The 12,858-nt window shown below is 28.3% G+C and overlaps 1 protein-coding gene across 1 annotated transcript in view; it reads right to left on the bottom strand.

Moving 5' to 3' along the window:
• Positions 1 to 12,858, bottom strand: part of LOC129753851 (uncharacterized) — a 28,665-nt gene that overhangs the window by 5,845 nt on the left and 9,962 nt on the right. The window contains exons 3-5 of the mRNA XM_055749698.1: positions 7,684 to 7,795; positions 7,033 to 7,109; positions 6,243 to 6,386 (exon numbers count right to left, since the gene is read on the bottom strand). Of these exons, the coding sequence (XP_055605673.1) occupies positions 6,243 to 6,386; positions 7,033 to 7,109; positions 7,684 to 7,795 (333 nt within the window). The remainder of the gene's footprint in view (positions 1 to 6,242; positions 6,387 to 7,032; positions 7,110 to 7,683; positions 7,796 to 12,858) is intronic.

Here is a 12,858-nt window from a genome sequence, read left to right as displayed (position 1 = left end):
TTGTCATTTTTGTCATTTTTGTCATTTTTGTCATTTTTGTCATTTTTGTCATTTTTGTCATTTTTGTCATTTTTGTCATTTTTGTCATTTTTGTCATTTTTGTCATTTTTGTCATTTTTGTCATTTTTGTCATTTTTGTCATTTTTGTCATTTTTGTCATTTTTGTCATTTTTGTCATTTTTGTCATTTTTGTCATTTTTGTCATTTTTGTCATTTTTGTCATTTTTGTCATTTTTGTCATTTTTGTCATTTTTGTCATTTTTGTCATTTTTGTCATTTTTGTCATTTTTGTCATTTTTGTCATTTTTGTCATTTTTGTCATTTTTGTCATTTTTGTCATTTTTGTCATTTTTGTCATTTTTGTCATTTTTGTCATTTTTGTCATTTTTGTCATTTTTGTCATTTTAGTCATTTTTGTCATTTTTGTCACTTTTGTCATTTTTGTCATTTTTGTCATTTTTGTCATTTTTGTCTTTTTGTCATTTTTGTCATTTTTGTCTTTTTAGTCATTTTTGTCATTTTTTGTCATATTTTGTCATTTTTGTCAATTTTTGTCATTTTTGTCATTTTTGTTAGTTTTGTCAATTTTGTCATTTTTGTCATTTTTGTCATTTTTGTCATATTTGTCATTTTTGTCATTTTTGTCATTTTTGTCATTTATGTCATTTTTGTCATTTATGTCATTTTTGTAATTTTTGTCATTTTTGTCATTTTGGTCATTTTGGTCATTTTAGTAATTTTTATCCTTTTTGTCATTTTTTATGTCCATTTCGTCATTTTTGTCATTTTTTGTCATTTTTGTCATTTTTGTAATTTTTGTCATTTTTGTCATTTTTGTAATTTTTGTCATTTTTTGTCATTTTCGTCATTTTTGTCATTTTTTGTCATTTTTTGTCATTTTTGTCATTTTTGTAATTTTTGTCATTTTTTGTCATTTTTGTCATTTTTATCATTTTTGTCATTTTGTCATTTTTGTCATTTTTGTCATTTTTGTCATTTTTGTCATTTTTGTCATTTTTGTCATTTTTGTCATTTTTGTCATTTTTGTCATTTTTGTCATTTTTTTCATTTTTGTCATTTTTGTCATTTTTGTCATTTTTGTCATTTTTGTCATTTTTGTCATTTTTGTCATTTTTGTCATTTTTGTCATTTTTGTCATTTTTGTCATTTTTGTCATTTTTGTCATTTTTGTCATTTTTGTCATTTTTGTCATTTTTGTCATTTTTGTCATTTTTGTCATTTTTGTCATTTTTGTCATTTTTGTCATTTTTGTCATTTTTGTCATTTTTGTCATTTTTGTCATTTTGGTCATTTTGTTCATTTTTGTCATTTTTGTCATTTTTGTCATTTTTGTCATTTTTGTCATTTTTGTCATTTTTGTCATTTTTGTCATTTTTGTCATTTTTGTCATTTTTGTCATTTTTGTCATTTTTGTCATTTTTGTCATTTTTGTCATTTTTGTCATTTTTGTCATTTTTGTCATTTTTGTCATTTTTGTCATTTTTGTCATTTTTGTCATTTTTGTCATTTTTGTCATTTTTGTCATTTTTGTAATTTTTGTAATTTTTGTAATTTTTGTCATTTTTGTCATTTTTGTCATTTTTGTCATTTTTGTCATTTTTGTCATTTTTGTCATTTTTGTCATTTTTGTCATTTTTGTCATTTTTGTCATTTTTGTCATTTTTGTCATTTTTGTCATTTTTGTCATTTTTGTCATTTTTGTCATTTTTGTCATTTTTGTCATTTTTGTCATTTTTGTCATTTTTGTCATTTTTGTCATTTTTGTCATTTTTGTCATTTTTGTCATTTTTGTCATTTTTGTCATTTTTGTCATTTTTGTCATTTTTGTCATTTTTGTCATTTTTGTCATTTTTGTCATTTTTGTCATTTTTGTCATTTTTGTCATTTTTGTCATTTTTGTCATTTTTGTCATTTTTGTCATTTTTGTCATTTTTGTCATTTTTGTCATTTTTGTCATTTTTGTCATTTTTGTCATTTTTGTCATTTTTGTCATTTTTGTCATTTTTGTCATTTTTGTCATTTTTGTCATTTTTGTCATTTTTGTCATTTTTGTCATTTTTTTCATTTTTGTCATTTTTGTCATTTTTGTCATTTTTGTCATTTTTGTCATTTTTGTCATTTTTGTCATTTTTGTCATTTTGTCATTTTGTCATTTTGTCATTTTGTCATTTTGTCATTTTGTCATTTTGTCATTTTGTCATTTTGTCATTTTGTCATTTTGTCATTTGTCATTTGTCATTTTGTCATTTTGTCATTTTGTCATTTTGTCATTTTGTCATTTTGTCATTTTGTCATTTTGTCATTTTGTCATTTTGTCATTTTGTCATTTTGTCATTTTGTCATTTTGTCATTTTGTCATTTGTCATTTTGTCATTTTGTCATTTTGTCATTTTGTCATTTTGTCATTTTGTCATTTTGTCATTTTGTCATTTTGTCATTTTGTCATTTTGTCATTTTGTCATTTTGTCATTTTGTCATTTTGTCATTTTGTCATTTTGTCATTTTGTCATTTTGTCATTTTGTCATTTTGTCATTTTGTCATTTTGTCATTTTGTCATTTTGTCATTTTGTCATTTTGTCATTTTGTCATTTTGTCATTTTGTCATTTTGTCATTTTGTCATTTTGTCATTTTGTCATTTTGTCATTTTGTCATTTTGTCATTTTGTCATTTTGTCATTTTGTCATTTTGTCATTTTGTCATTTTGTCATTTTGTCATTTTGTCATTTTGTCATTTTGTCATTTTGTCATTTTGTCATTTTGTCATTTTGTCATTTTGTCATTTTGTCATTTTGTCATTTTGTCATTTTGTCATTTTGTCATTTTGTCTTTTTGTCATTTTGTCATTTTATCATTTTGTCATTTTGTCATTTTGTCATTTTGTCATTTTGTCATTTTGTCATTTTGTCATTTTGTCATTTTGTCATTTTGTCATTTTGTCATTTTGTCATTTTGTCATTTTGTCATTTTGTCATTTTGTCATTTTGTCATTTTGTCATTTTGTCATTTTGTCATTCTGTCATTTTGTCAATTGGTCATTTTGTCATTTTGTCATTTTGTCATTTTTGTCATTTTGTCATTTTTCCATTTTGTCGTTTTGTCATTTTTCCATTTTTGTCATTTTTGTCATTTTTGTCATTTTTGTCATTTTTGTCATTTTTGTCATTTTTGTCATTTTTGTCATTTTTGTCATTTTTGTCATTTTTGTCATTTTTGTCATTTTTGTCATTTTTGTCATTTTTGTCATTTTTGTCATTTTGTCATTTTGTCATTTTGTCATTTTTGTCATTTTTGTCATTTTTGTCATTTTTGTCATTTTTGTCATTTTTGTCATTTTTGTCATTTTTGTCATTTTTGTCATTTTTGTCATTTTTGTCATTTTTGTCATTTTTGTCATTTTTGTCATTTTTGTCATTTTTGTCATTTTTGTCATTTTTGTCATTTTTGTCATTTTTGTCATTTTTGTCATTTTTGTCATTTTTGTCATTTTTGTCATTTTTGTCATTTTTGTCATTTTTGTCATTTTTGTCATTTTTGTCATTTTTGTCATTTTTGTCATTTTTGTCATTTTTGTCATTTTTGTCATTTTTGTCATTTTTGTCATTTTTGTCATTTTTGTCATTTTTGTCATTTTTGTCATTTTTGTCATTTTTGTCCTTTTTGTCATTTTTGTCATTTTTGTCATTTTTGTCATTTTTGTCATTTTTGTCATTTTTGTCATTTTTGTCATTTTTGTCATTTTTGTCATTTTTGTCATTTTTGTCATTTTTGTCATTTTTGTCATTTTTGTCATTTTTGTCATTTTTGTCATTTTTGTCATTTTTGTCATTTTTGTCATTTTTGTCATTTTTGTCATTTTTGTCATTTTTGTCATTTTTGTCATTTTTGTCATTTTTGTCATTTTTGTCATTTTTGTCATTTTTGTCATTTTTGTCATTTTTGTCATTTTTGTCATTTTTGTCATTTTTGTCATTTTTGTCATTTTTGTCATTTTTGTCATTTTTGTCATTTTTGTCATTTTTGTCATTTTTGTCATTTTTGTCATTTTTGTCATTTTTGTCATTTTTGTCATTTTTGTCATTTTTGTCATTTTTGTCATTTTGGTCATTTTTGTCATTTTTGTCATTTTTGTCATTTTTGTCATTTTTGTCATTTTTGTCATTTTTGTCATTTTTGTCATTTTTGTCATTTTTGTCATTTTTGTCATTTTTGTCATTTTTGTCATTTTGTCATTTTGTCATTTTGTCATTTTGTCATTTTGTCATTTTTGTCATTTTTGTCATTTTTGTCATTTTTGTCATTTTTGTCATTTTTGTCATTTTTGTCATTTTTGTCATTTTTGTCATTTTTGTCATTTTTGTCATTTTTGTCATTTTTGTCATTTTTGTCATTTTTGTCATTTTTGTCATTTTTGTCATTTTTGTCATTTTTGTCATTTTTGTCATTTTTGTCATTTTTGTCATTTTTGTCATTTTTGTCATTTTTGTCATTTTTGTCATTTTTGTCATTTTTGTCATTTTTGTCATTTTGTCATTTTTGTCATTTTTGTCATTTTTGTCATTTTTGTCATTTTTGTCATTTTTGTCATTTTTGTCATTTTTGTCATTTTTGTCATTTTTGTCATTTTTGTCATTTTTGTCATTTTTGTCATTTTTGTCATTTTTGTCATTTTTGTCATTTTTGTCATTTTTGTCATTTTTGTCATTTTTGTCATTTTTGTCATTTTTGTCATTTTTGTCATTTTTGTCATTTTTGTCATTTTTATCATTTTTGTCATTTTTGTCATTTTTGTCATTTTTGTCATTTTTGTCATTTTTGTCATTTTTGTCATTTTTGTCATTTTTGTCATTTTTGTCATTTTTGTCATTTTTGTCATTTTTGTCATTTTTGTCATTTTTGTCATTTTTGTCATTTTTGTCATTTTTGTCATTTTTGTCATTTCTGTCATTTTTGTTATTTTTGTTATTTTTGTCCTTTTTTTTCATATCTTGTCAATTTTGATATTTTTGATATTTTTGTCATTTTTGTCATTTTTGTCATTTTTGTCATTTTTGTCATTTTTGTCATTTTTGTCATTTTTGTCATTTTTGTCATTTTTGTCATTTTTGTCATTTTTGTCATTTTTGTCATTTTTGTCATTTTTGTCATTTTTGTCATTTTTGTCATTTTTGTCATTTTTGTCATTTTTGTCATTTTTGTCATTTTTGTCATTTTTGTCATTTTTGTCATTTTTGTCATTTTTGTCATTTTTGTCATTTTTGTCATTTTTGTCATTTTTGTCATTTTTGTCATTTTTGTCCATTTTTGTCAGTTTTTGTCATTTTTGTCATTTTTGTCATTTTTGTCATTATTGTCATATGTGTCATTTTCTTCCTTTTTGTAATTTTTGTAATTTTTGTCAATTTTGTCATTTTCTTTTTTTTGCCATTTTTGTCATTTTTTTCTTTTTTATCATTTTTGTCATTTTTTGTCATGACTTTTCAACTTTTTTAGTTTTTTGTCATTTTCGTCTTTTTTGACAATCTTTTGACATATTTGCCTTTTTTGTCATGTTTGTCTTTTCCGTCATTTTTGACATTTTTGGCGTGTTTGTCTATTTTGTTATTTTTTTAATTTTTCGTTATTTTTGTCATTTTTACCATTTTTGTCATTTTGTCAATTTTTTCATTTCTTTTTTTTTCAATTTTTGTGATTGGTGAAATTTTTTCATGTTTGTCATTTTTGTAATTTTTTTCATGTATGTCATTTTTGTTGTTCTAGGAATTTTTGTCATTGTGTGTTCAAAATTTTGAGTATTGAGTTCAAAATTTAGGGTTCAGAGTCTCCGAGTTCAGGGTTAAATTTTTTTTTAAGAGTTCCAAGTCAGAGTCCAGAATTTAGGACTCCGAGTTTAATTTTCAGTTCAGATTTCTGAGTTCAGATATCAGATTTCAGAAGTTTTTTCATCAGATTTTAAAATTGGAATACCAGGTTCAGATTTCAGGGATTCAGTTTTTGATCAGACTTCGAAATTCTGAATTCAAAGTTCAAAGCTTCAGAATTCAGTGCTCAAAAAGTCAAAGCTCAGAATTCTGATTTCAAGTTTTGAGTTTTATGTTCTTAGTTTTTAGTCAAGAGTCATCAGTTCTCAGGTCCGAATTTAAAATCGTGAATTTAGAAAAACCTTTATCAACAAGTAAAGTAATGTATTCATCTCTAAAACACGTACAGAATTTTACTCACCAGGTCGAATTTTGCCCACGAAGTACTGCCGGGGATGATTGAGCCGGTCCATTTCCGCCGGAATATGCAACAAATGATGATTTCGATTCTTGGATTGATTTGCTGACCCGCTCGGAACCGGCAGCAAGTTTTCAAAACGCTCCCCTGCGTGCGAAAAATACCGGAAATGAGAACGTGTTGAGGTTTGTTTAAAAATGGAATTTATATTCGAACTCATTTTTTAAAACTAATCTGATCCTCCTTTCGATTTCTTTTTATTTACATAAATTAAGAACGGTAACTCGTTTTTTTTTATTATTTTCAACTTTTCATCCAGGAGACGACCAACGCTGGAAGTCAGTAGGGCATCAGATAAAATTGGATGATAAATTGAAACACGTCGCAGATGAAACGGTAAAGATGAACCACGATTGTAGTAAGAAGGAAGTTAAAAAAAGGTACGAAAAAAGTCGGCAAAATCCACGTTCGAAGACCAACAACCGGTTGGAGTCCCCCGGAAAAAGCGGACGGAAACTTTTCCGGCAAAGGTCGTCCGGGACGTGGGTTCCATTTTCAAACATAAATATATACGGGCGGTGAAGATATATTTTCGGACGATTAAATCAATTTTCCCATCGATCTGATAGGTTCCCTGGGCCAGACTTCCGGCAGCCACGAAGATGGGACCGGGGACACAAATAAAAAAAAAATCGTGGAAACTAAAATGGAGGAAGGAGGATACAGACGATTTGGTGCCCCGAAAATGGGGGGGGGGGCGAGAAGAAGAAATGCGGTGGCGGTTCCAAATTACCTGTGAAACATTGATAAGGTCCTTTGGTACCTGTTGATTTGCTTGCCAAATCCGATAAATTGTTTGCCAATCGATACCTGGGATGGGGAGAGAGAGAAAGAAAAAAGGTGAGAAGTTAGTATAAGTTGATGGGGGAAACGATAAAATAAAGATTGGAAGTCAATGGGTGGGCATAATTTTATTCAGCGGAAACATTAGAGCTTTGTTGGCTTTAAAATCTGGTTGAGAAAATGATGGAATTTGATTGCATTTAGCTTGAAACTGATAAGGGGAGATAAGGTCATAATGGCCACCTTAAGAAGAACGCTAACTTAAACATAGAAAACAGCTATAATTGTCAGTGTTCAGACACTAAAAGAGGCTATTTACTAACGGGCTAAAACTTGAAAAAGTAGATGAAACCGTTTAGAAATGCATTTTAAATTTGTTTGCCAAAAGCTGAAAATCAGTATCTGTATGTAAGGATATAATGAGAACCCCCACTGGGGCAGTATAAACATCATTAATTGGGGCACAATGAGCATTTTCTGCCGTAGAATCTAGCACCGAATTTAACTCGATGAATTCAACTGAATTATAGAGCCACAGCTTTTTTAAAACTTGTTAGGAAATAACTACTGATGATTGTTGTTTAGATTTCCAAAAACTAACCTGTCAGGAGGCAATTTCCATTCCTTGTGACCATCTCGTAGAGATTTCATACAAGAGTGAGGACCTGGTCGATTGTAGAGGTGGCCACTTTCCGTGTCACGAACATATCCAACTGAAAAGAAAAATGAAATGCAATCATTTCATCCAATATTGTTAATTTTAATTTAATTCAAGATAAACGTAAACTATCTTGAAACATCATAGAATTATACCTAAAATGTTTGACATATTTTTTATCATTCATCGACAGTTCAAAGTAAAATATTGTCAAAATGCAATAGAAAAGTTAATTCTGATTCAGATTTCCGTCGCTATCTACATTTGAAGAGCCAGTCTTCGAGCCATTGACTTTTTTCTCTAACTCTCTCTCTTCACCATCACAGTGTGAATGATTTTTATCTTCAATTGTATCGTTATTTCCACCTGGTGAGTTCAACTTTTCTCAAATGAATCAATTTCGTTCAGCTCAAAAAAGCTGGCAGCACTCAAACACAGAAGTGGAGTCAAAATTGCAACGAAGATCTCCTCCAGTTTTCTTTTTCTGTTTTTCGATGCCATCGCCAGAAGGTGTGCAGCGCCCGATGTAAAGAGCTAAAGTAGATAAAATTGGCAATAAAATTCCATCCGCACCGATTCATGTCAGATGTAGAGATAGATATTTTGCTGCCCTCCTCCTCCTTGAAGAGATTTCCGACCAGGTCCAAATGATTGGAAATTGTTCTCCTGGCGAAGAGCCCCGAGTTTATAGTAGTAAAATAGTTTCTACAGGTGTAAGAAGGGTTCGTTTTTTTCTATCCAAGGATCAGAGTGAATCCATCTAGTTCGGGCTCTGACTAATACTTGGGACGAAAAGTGAAAAAATGAACTCCAGAACGCAACCTTGGTAGGAAAGGGGCAAACTTGAAAAAACATTTTCACATCATTGAACAGTGCGATAAATAGGATAAATATCGCTTAATTTAGGAATTGAAACTGTGCATGATAACGTGAAATTTCGAAACATTAAAAAATCTTTGAAAAAGCTAGAAAACATTCAAAAGGGGTAAAAAGAGTAAAAAACGAGTAAAAAAGAAACATAAGAGTCAAAATGAAAGAGTCCAAAAGAGTAAAAAAGAATAAAAAGAGTCAAAAAGAGTCAAAAAGAGTCAAAAAGAGTCAAAAAGAGTCAAAAAGAGTCAAAAAGAGTCAAAAAGAGTCAAAAAGAGTCAAAAAGAGTCAAAAAGAGTCAAAAAGAGTCAAAAAGAGTCAAAAAGAGTCAAAAAGAGTCAAAAAGAGTCAAAAAGAGTCAAAAAGAGTCAAAAAGAGTCAAAAAGAGTCAAAAAGAGTCAAAAAAAGTTAAAAAGAGTCAAAAAGAGTCAAAAAGAGTCAAAAAGAGTCAAGAAGAGTCAAAAAGAGTCCAAAAGAGTCAAAAAGAGTCAAAAAGAGTCAAAAAGAGTCAAAAAGAGTCAAAAAGAGTCAAAAAGAGTCAAAAAGAGTCAAAAAGAGTCAAAAAGAGTCAAAAAGAGTCAAAAAGAGTCAAAAAGAGTCAAAAAGAGTCAAAAAGAGTCAAAAAGAGTCAAAAAGAGTCAAAAAGAGTCAAAAAGAGTCAAAAAGAGTCAAAAAGAGTCAAAAAGAGTCAAAAAGAGTCAAAAAGAGTCAAAAAAAGTTAAAAAGAGTCAAAAAGAGTCAAAAAGAGTCAAAAAGAGTCAAAAAGAGTCAAAAAGAGTCAAAAAAAGTTAAAAAGAGTCCAAAAGAGTCAAAAAGAGTCAAAAAGAGTCAAAAAGAGTCAAAAAGAGTCAAAAAGAGTCAAAAAGAGTCAAAAAGAGTCAAAAAGAGTCAAAAAGAGTCAAAAAGAGTCAAAAAGAGTCAAAAAGAGTCAAAAAGAGTCAAAAAGAGTCAAAAAGAGTCAAAAAGAGTCAAAAAGAGTCAAAAAGAGTCAAAAAGAGTCAAAAAGAGTCAAAAAGAGTCAAAAAGAGTCAAAAAGAGTCAAAAAGAGTCAAAAAAGTCAAAAAGATTCAGAAAGAGTCAAAAAAATCAAAAACAATCGAAAAAGAGTCTAAAAGAGCAAAAAAAATCAGAAAGAATCAAAAAGAAACAAACAGATTTTGAAAAAGTAAAAAAGAGTCAAACAGAGTTGAAAAGAGTCAAAAAGAGTCAAAAAGATTCAAAACTAGGCAGAAAAATCAGAAAGAATCGAAAAAGAGTCTAAAAGAGCCAAAAAAATCAGAAAGAGTCAAAAAGAGTCAAACAGATTTTAAAAAAGTCAAAAAGAGTCCAAAAGAGTCGAAAAGAGTCAAAAAGAGTCAAAAAAGCGTCAAAAAGAGTCAAAAAAAGTCTAAAAGAGTCAAAAAAAGAATAAAAAAGAATCGAAAAGGGTCAAAATGAATTAAAAGGAGTTAGAAAGTTTCAAAGAGAGTTAAAACAGTCAAAAAGAGCATAAAAGAGTCAAAAACAGTCAAAAAGAGTCAAATAGAGTCGAAGAGTAAAAAAAAAAAATAAAAAAGAGTTGAAAAGAGACAAGAAAGGGCAGAAACGTCAAAAAAAAGTAAAAAACCAGAAAAAAAAATTTAAAAACTAAAACCGAGTAAAGAAGAGTCAAAAAGAATCAAAACGAGTCAAAATGAATCAGAAAATGTCAAAAGAGTAAGAAAGAGAAAAGAAGAGTCAAAAAGAGTCTGAAAACAATCAAAAAGAGTCAAAAGAATCAAAATGAGTCAAACAGTGTGAAAAAGAGTAGAAAAAAGTTAAGAAGAATCTAGAAGAATCAAAAAGAGTAAAATAGAATCAAACTGAGTCAAAAACAGTCAAAAATAGCCAAAAGAGTCAAAAACAATCAAACAGCGTCAAAATGAGTCAAAAAGAATCAAAAGGAGTCAAAAAGAGTCAAAAAGGGTCAAAAAGAGTTAAAAAGAGTCGAAAAGATTCAAAAAGAGTCAAAAAGAGTCAAAAAGAGTCAAAAAGAGTCAAGAAGAGTCAAAAAGAGTCAAAAAGAAACAAAAAGAGTCAAAAAGAGTCAAAAAGAGTCGAAAAGAGTCAAAAAGAGTCAAAAAGAGTCAAAAAGAGTCAAAAAGAGTCAAAAAGAGTCAAAAAGAGTCAAAAAGAGTCAAAGAGAGTCAAAAAGAGTCAAAAAGAGTCAAAAAGAGTCAAAAAGAGTCAAAAAGAGTCAAAAAGAGTCAAAAAGAGTCAAAAAGAGTCAAAAAGAGTCAAAAAGAGTCAAAAAGAGTCAAAAAGAGTCAAAAAGAGTCAAAAAGAGTCAAAAAGAGTCAAAAAGAGTCCAAAAGAGTCAAAAAGAGTCAAAAAGAGTCAAAAAGAGCCAAAATGAGTCAAAAAGAGTCAAAAAGAGTCAAAAAAAGTCAAAAAGAGCCAAAAAGAGTCAAAATGAGTCAAAAAGAGTGAAAAAAGGACAGAAAAGAACCAAATAGAGTCAAAAAAGTAAAAAGAGTCGGAAGAGTAAAAAAGAGTCAAAAAGAGTCAAAAAGAGTCAAAATGAGTCAAAAAAAAGTCAAAAAGAGTCAAAAAGAGTCAAAAATAGTCAAAATGAGTCAAAAAGAGTCAAAAAGAGTCAAAAAAGGACAGAAAAGAACCGAATAGAGTCAAAAAAAAGTAAAAAGAGTCGAAAGAGTAAAAAAAGTCAAAAAGAGTCATGAAGAGTAAAAAAGAGTCAAAAAAGTCAAAAAGAGTCTTCTTGATTTTTTTTTATTCTTTTTGACTTTTTTCAATCTTTTTGACTCTTTTTGACTCCTTTTGACTCTTTTTGACTCTTTTTGACTCTTTTTGACTCTTTTTGACTCTTTTTGACTCTTTTTGACTCTTTTTGACTCTTTTTGACTCTTTTTGACTCTTTTTGACTCTTTTTGACTCTTTTTGACTCTTTTTGACTCTTTTTGACTCTTTTTGACTCTTTTTGACTCTTTTTGACTCTTTTTGACTCTTTTTGACTTTTTTTTTGACTCTTTATGACTCTTTTTGACTCTTTTTGACTCTTTTTGACTCTTTTTGACATTTTTTGACTTTTTTGACTCTTTTTGACCCTTTTTTACTCTTTTTGACACTTTTCGACTCTTATTGACCCGTTTTGAACATTTTTGGACCAAATGTCAAAATTCGTTCAATTTTTTTAAAGTAAAAAATGAGTTGGAAAAGTTAAATTTAATTCAAAAAGAGTCAAGTAGAGTTCAAGTGAGTCAAAAAATGTCAAAAAGTGTAAAAAATATTATAAAAAAAGAAGTTAAAAAGAGTCAAAAAGAGTAAAAAAATAAAATGAAAAAATTAAATAAAAAAAAAAAAAGTGAAATAGAAGTAAAATAGTCAAACAGATTAAAAAATGCTGTTATACTTTTAAGTTGCCAGAATTTTTTCAGCGCATATTCGGGCCGGACTAAGCCGGTTATTTTTTACTATCTAAAACCGGGCAAAATCCGGGCATTTGACTTCAAAATTGACAATTGAAAAATCAGGCAATAAATGGGGAAATTTGGTCAACACCCAGGGACTATTCAAGAAAAATCAAGAAAAAAAAACTTGAAAAATAAAATTTTCATCAAAACTCAACAGCAGATTTCAAATCGTATTTTAGGCTTCCAAAAAACCTTTCAGGATTATTTTTATAAAAGTTGCTCAAAAAAGCTCGTTTTGGACGCAAAAATTTAAAAACACATTTAGTTTTTTTATGTATGATTCAGAAGAAGAAGTAATTAAATCCAGGCAAAATTAAGAATTTTCCCAAATTTTGTATAGAATATCCAGGCAAACCCGGATTAAATCTGGCAATCTTACATTAGAATAAAAAGAGAGTACGAAAGAGTCTTTCCTATAAAATCTTTTAAAATTGTGTAAAATCATGTTAAAGACAATGTGGTTCAACCTTAAAAATGAATAAAATAAAAAACGAGATCTGTTTTTGAAACTTTTGATGGGCTTTCAGGATCACTTTCCAAATACTTATCTTCCAATAAACCCACTGTTCAAGGGAATCTCCGGGTATCGAATAAAACTACATCAACTCCATCTGGTGGTGGTGGGCGGCTATTTTAAAGCATTGGCAGGCTGCTCCCCGAGAGATGAAATGATATAGGAGGTGAAAGTTGTCAGGCAGAAGTAGCTGCATGGCAAAAAAAAACAAACTTTCTCAACAGCAGGAGTGTTTTTTATTATTTCATCAGATTCCTCAATGTTATTGTATCTGACGAAGAACGA

The sequence above is a fragment of the Uranotaenia lowii genome, chromosome 3 (assembly GCF_029784155.1).
Source record: "Uranotaenia lowii strain MFRU-FL chromosome 3, ASM2978415v1, whole genome shotgun sequence".
In the NCBI taxonomy this organism is placed as follows: domain Eukaryota; kingdom Metazoa; phylum Arthropoda; class Insecta; order Diptera; family Culicidae; genus Uranotaenia; species Uranotaenia lowii.
The sequence above is the reverse complement of the archived record's forward strand: the minus strand, read 5'-3'. Positions and strand labels throughout refer to the sequence as shown.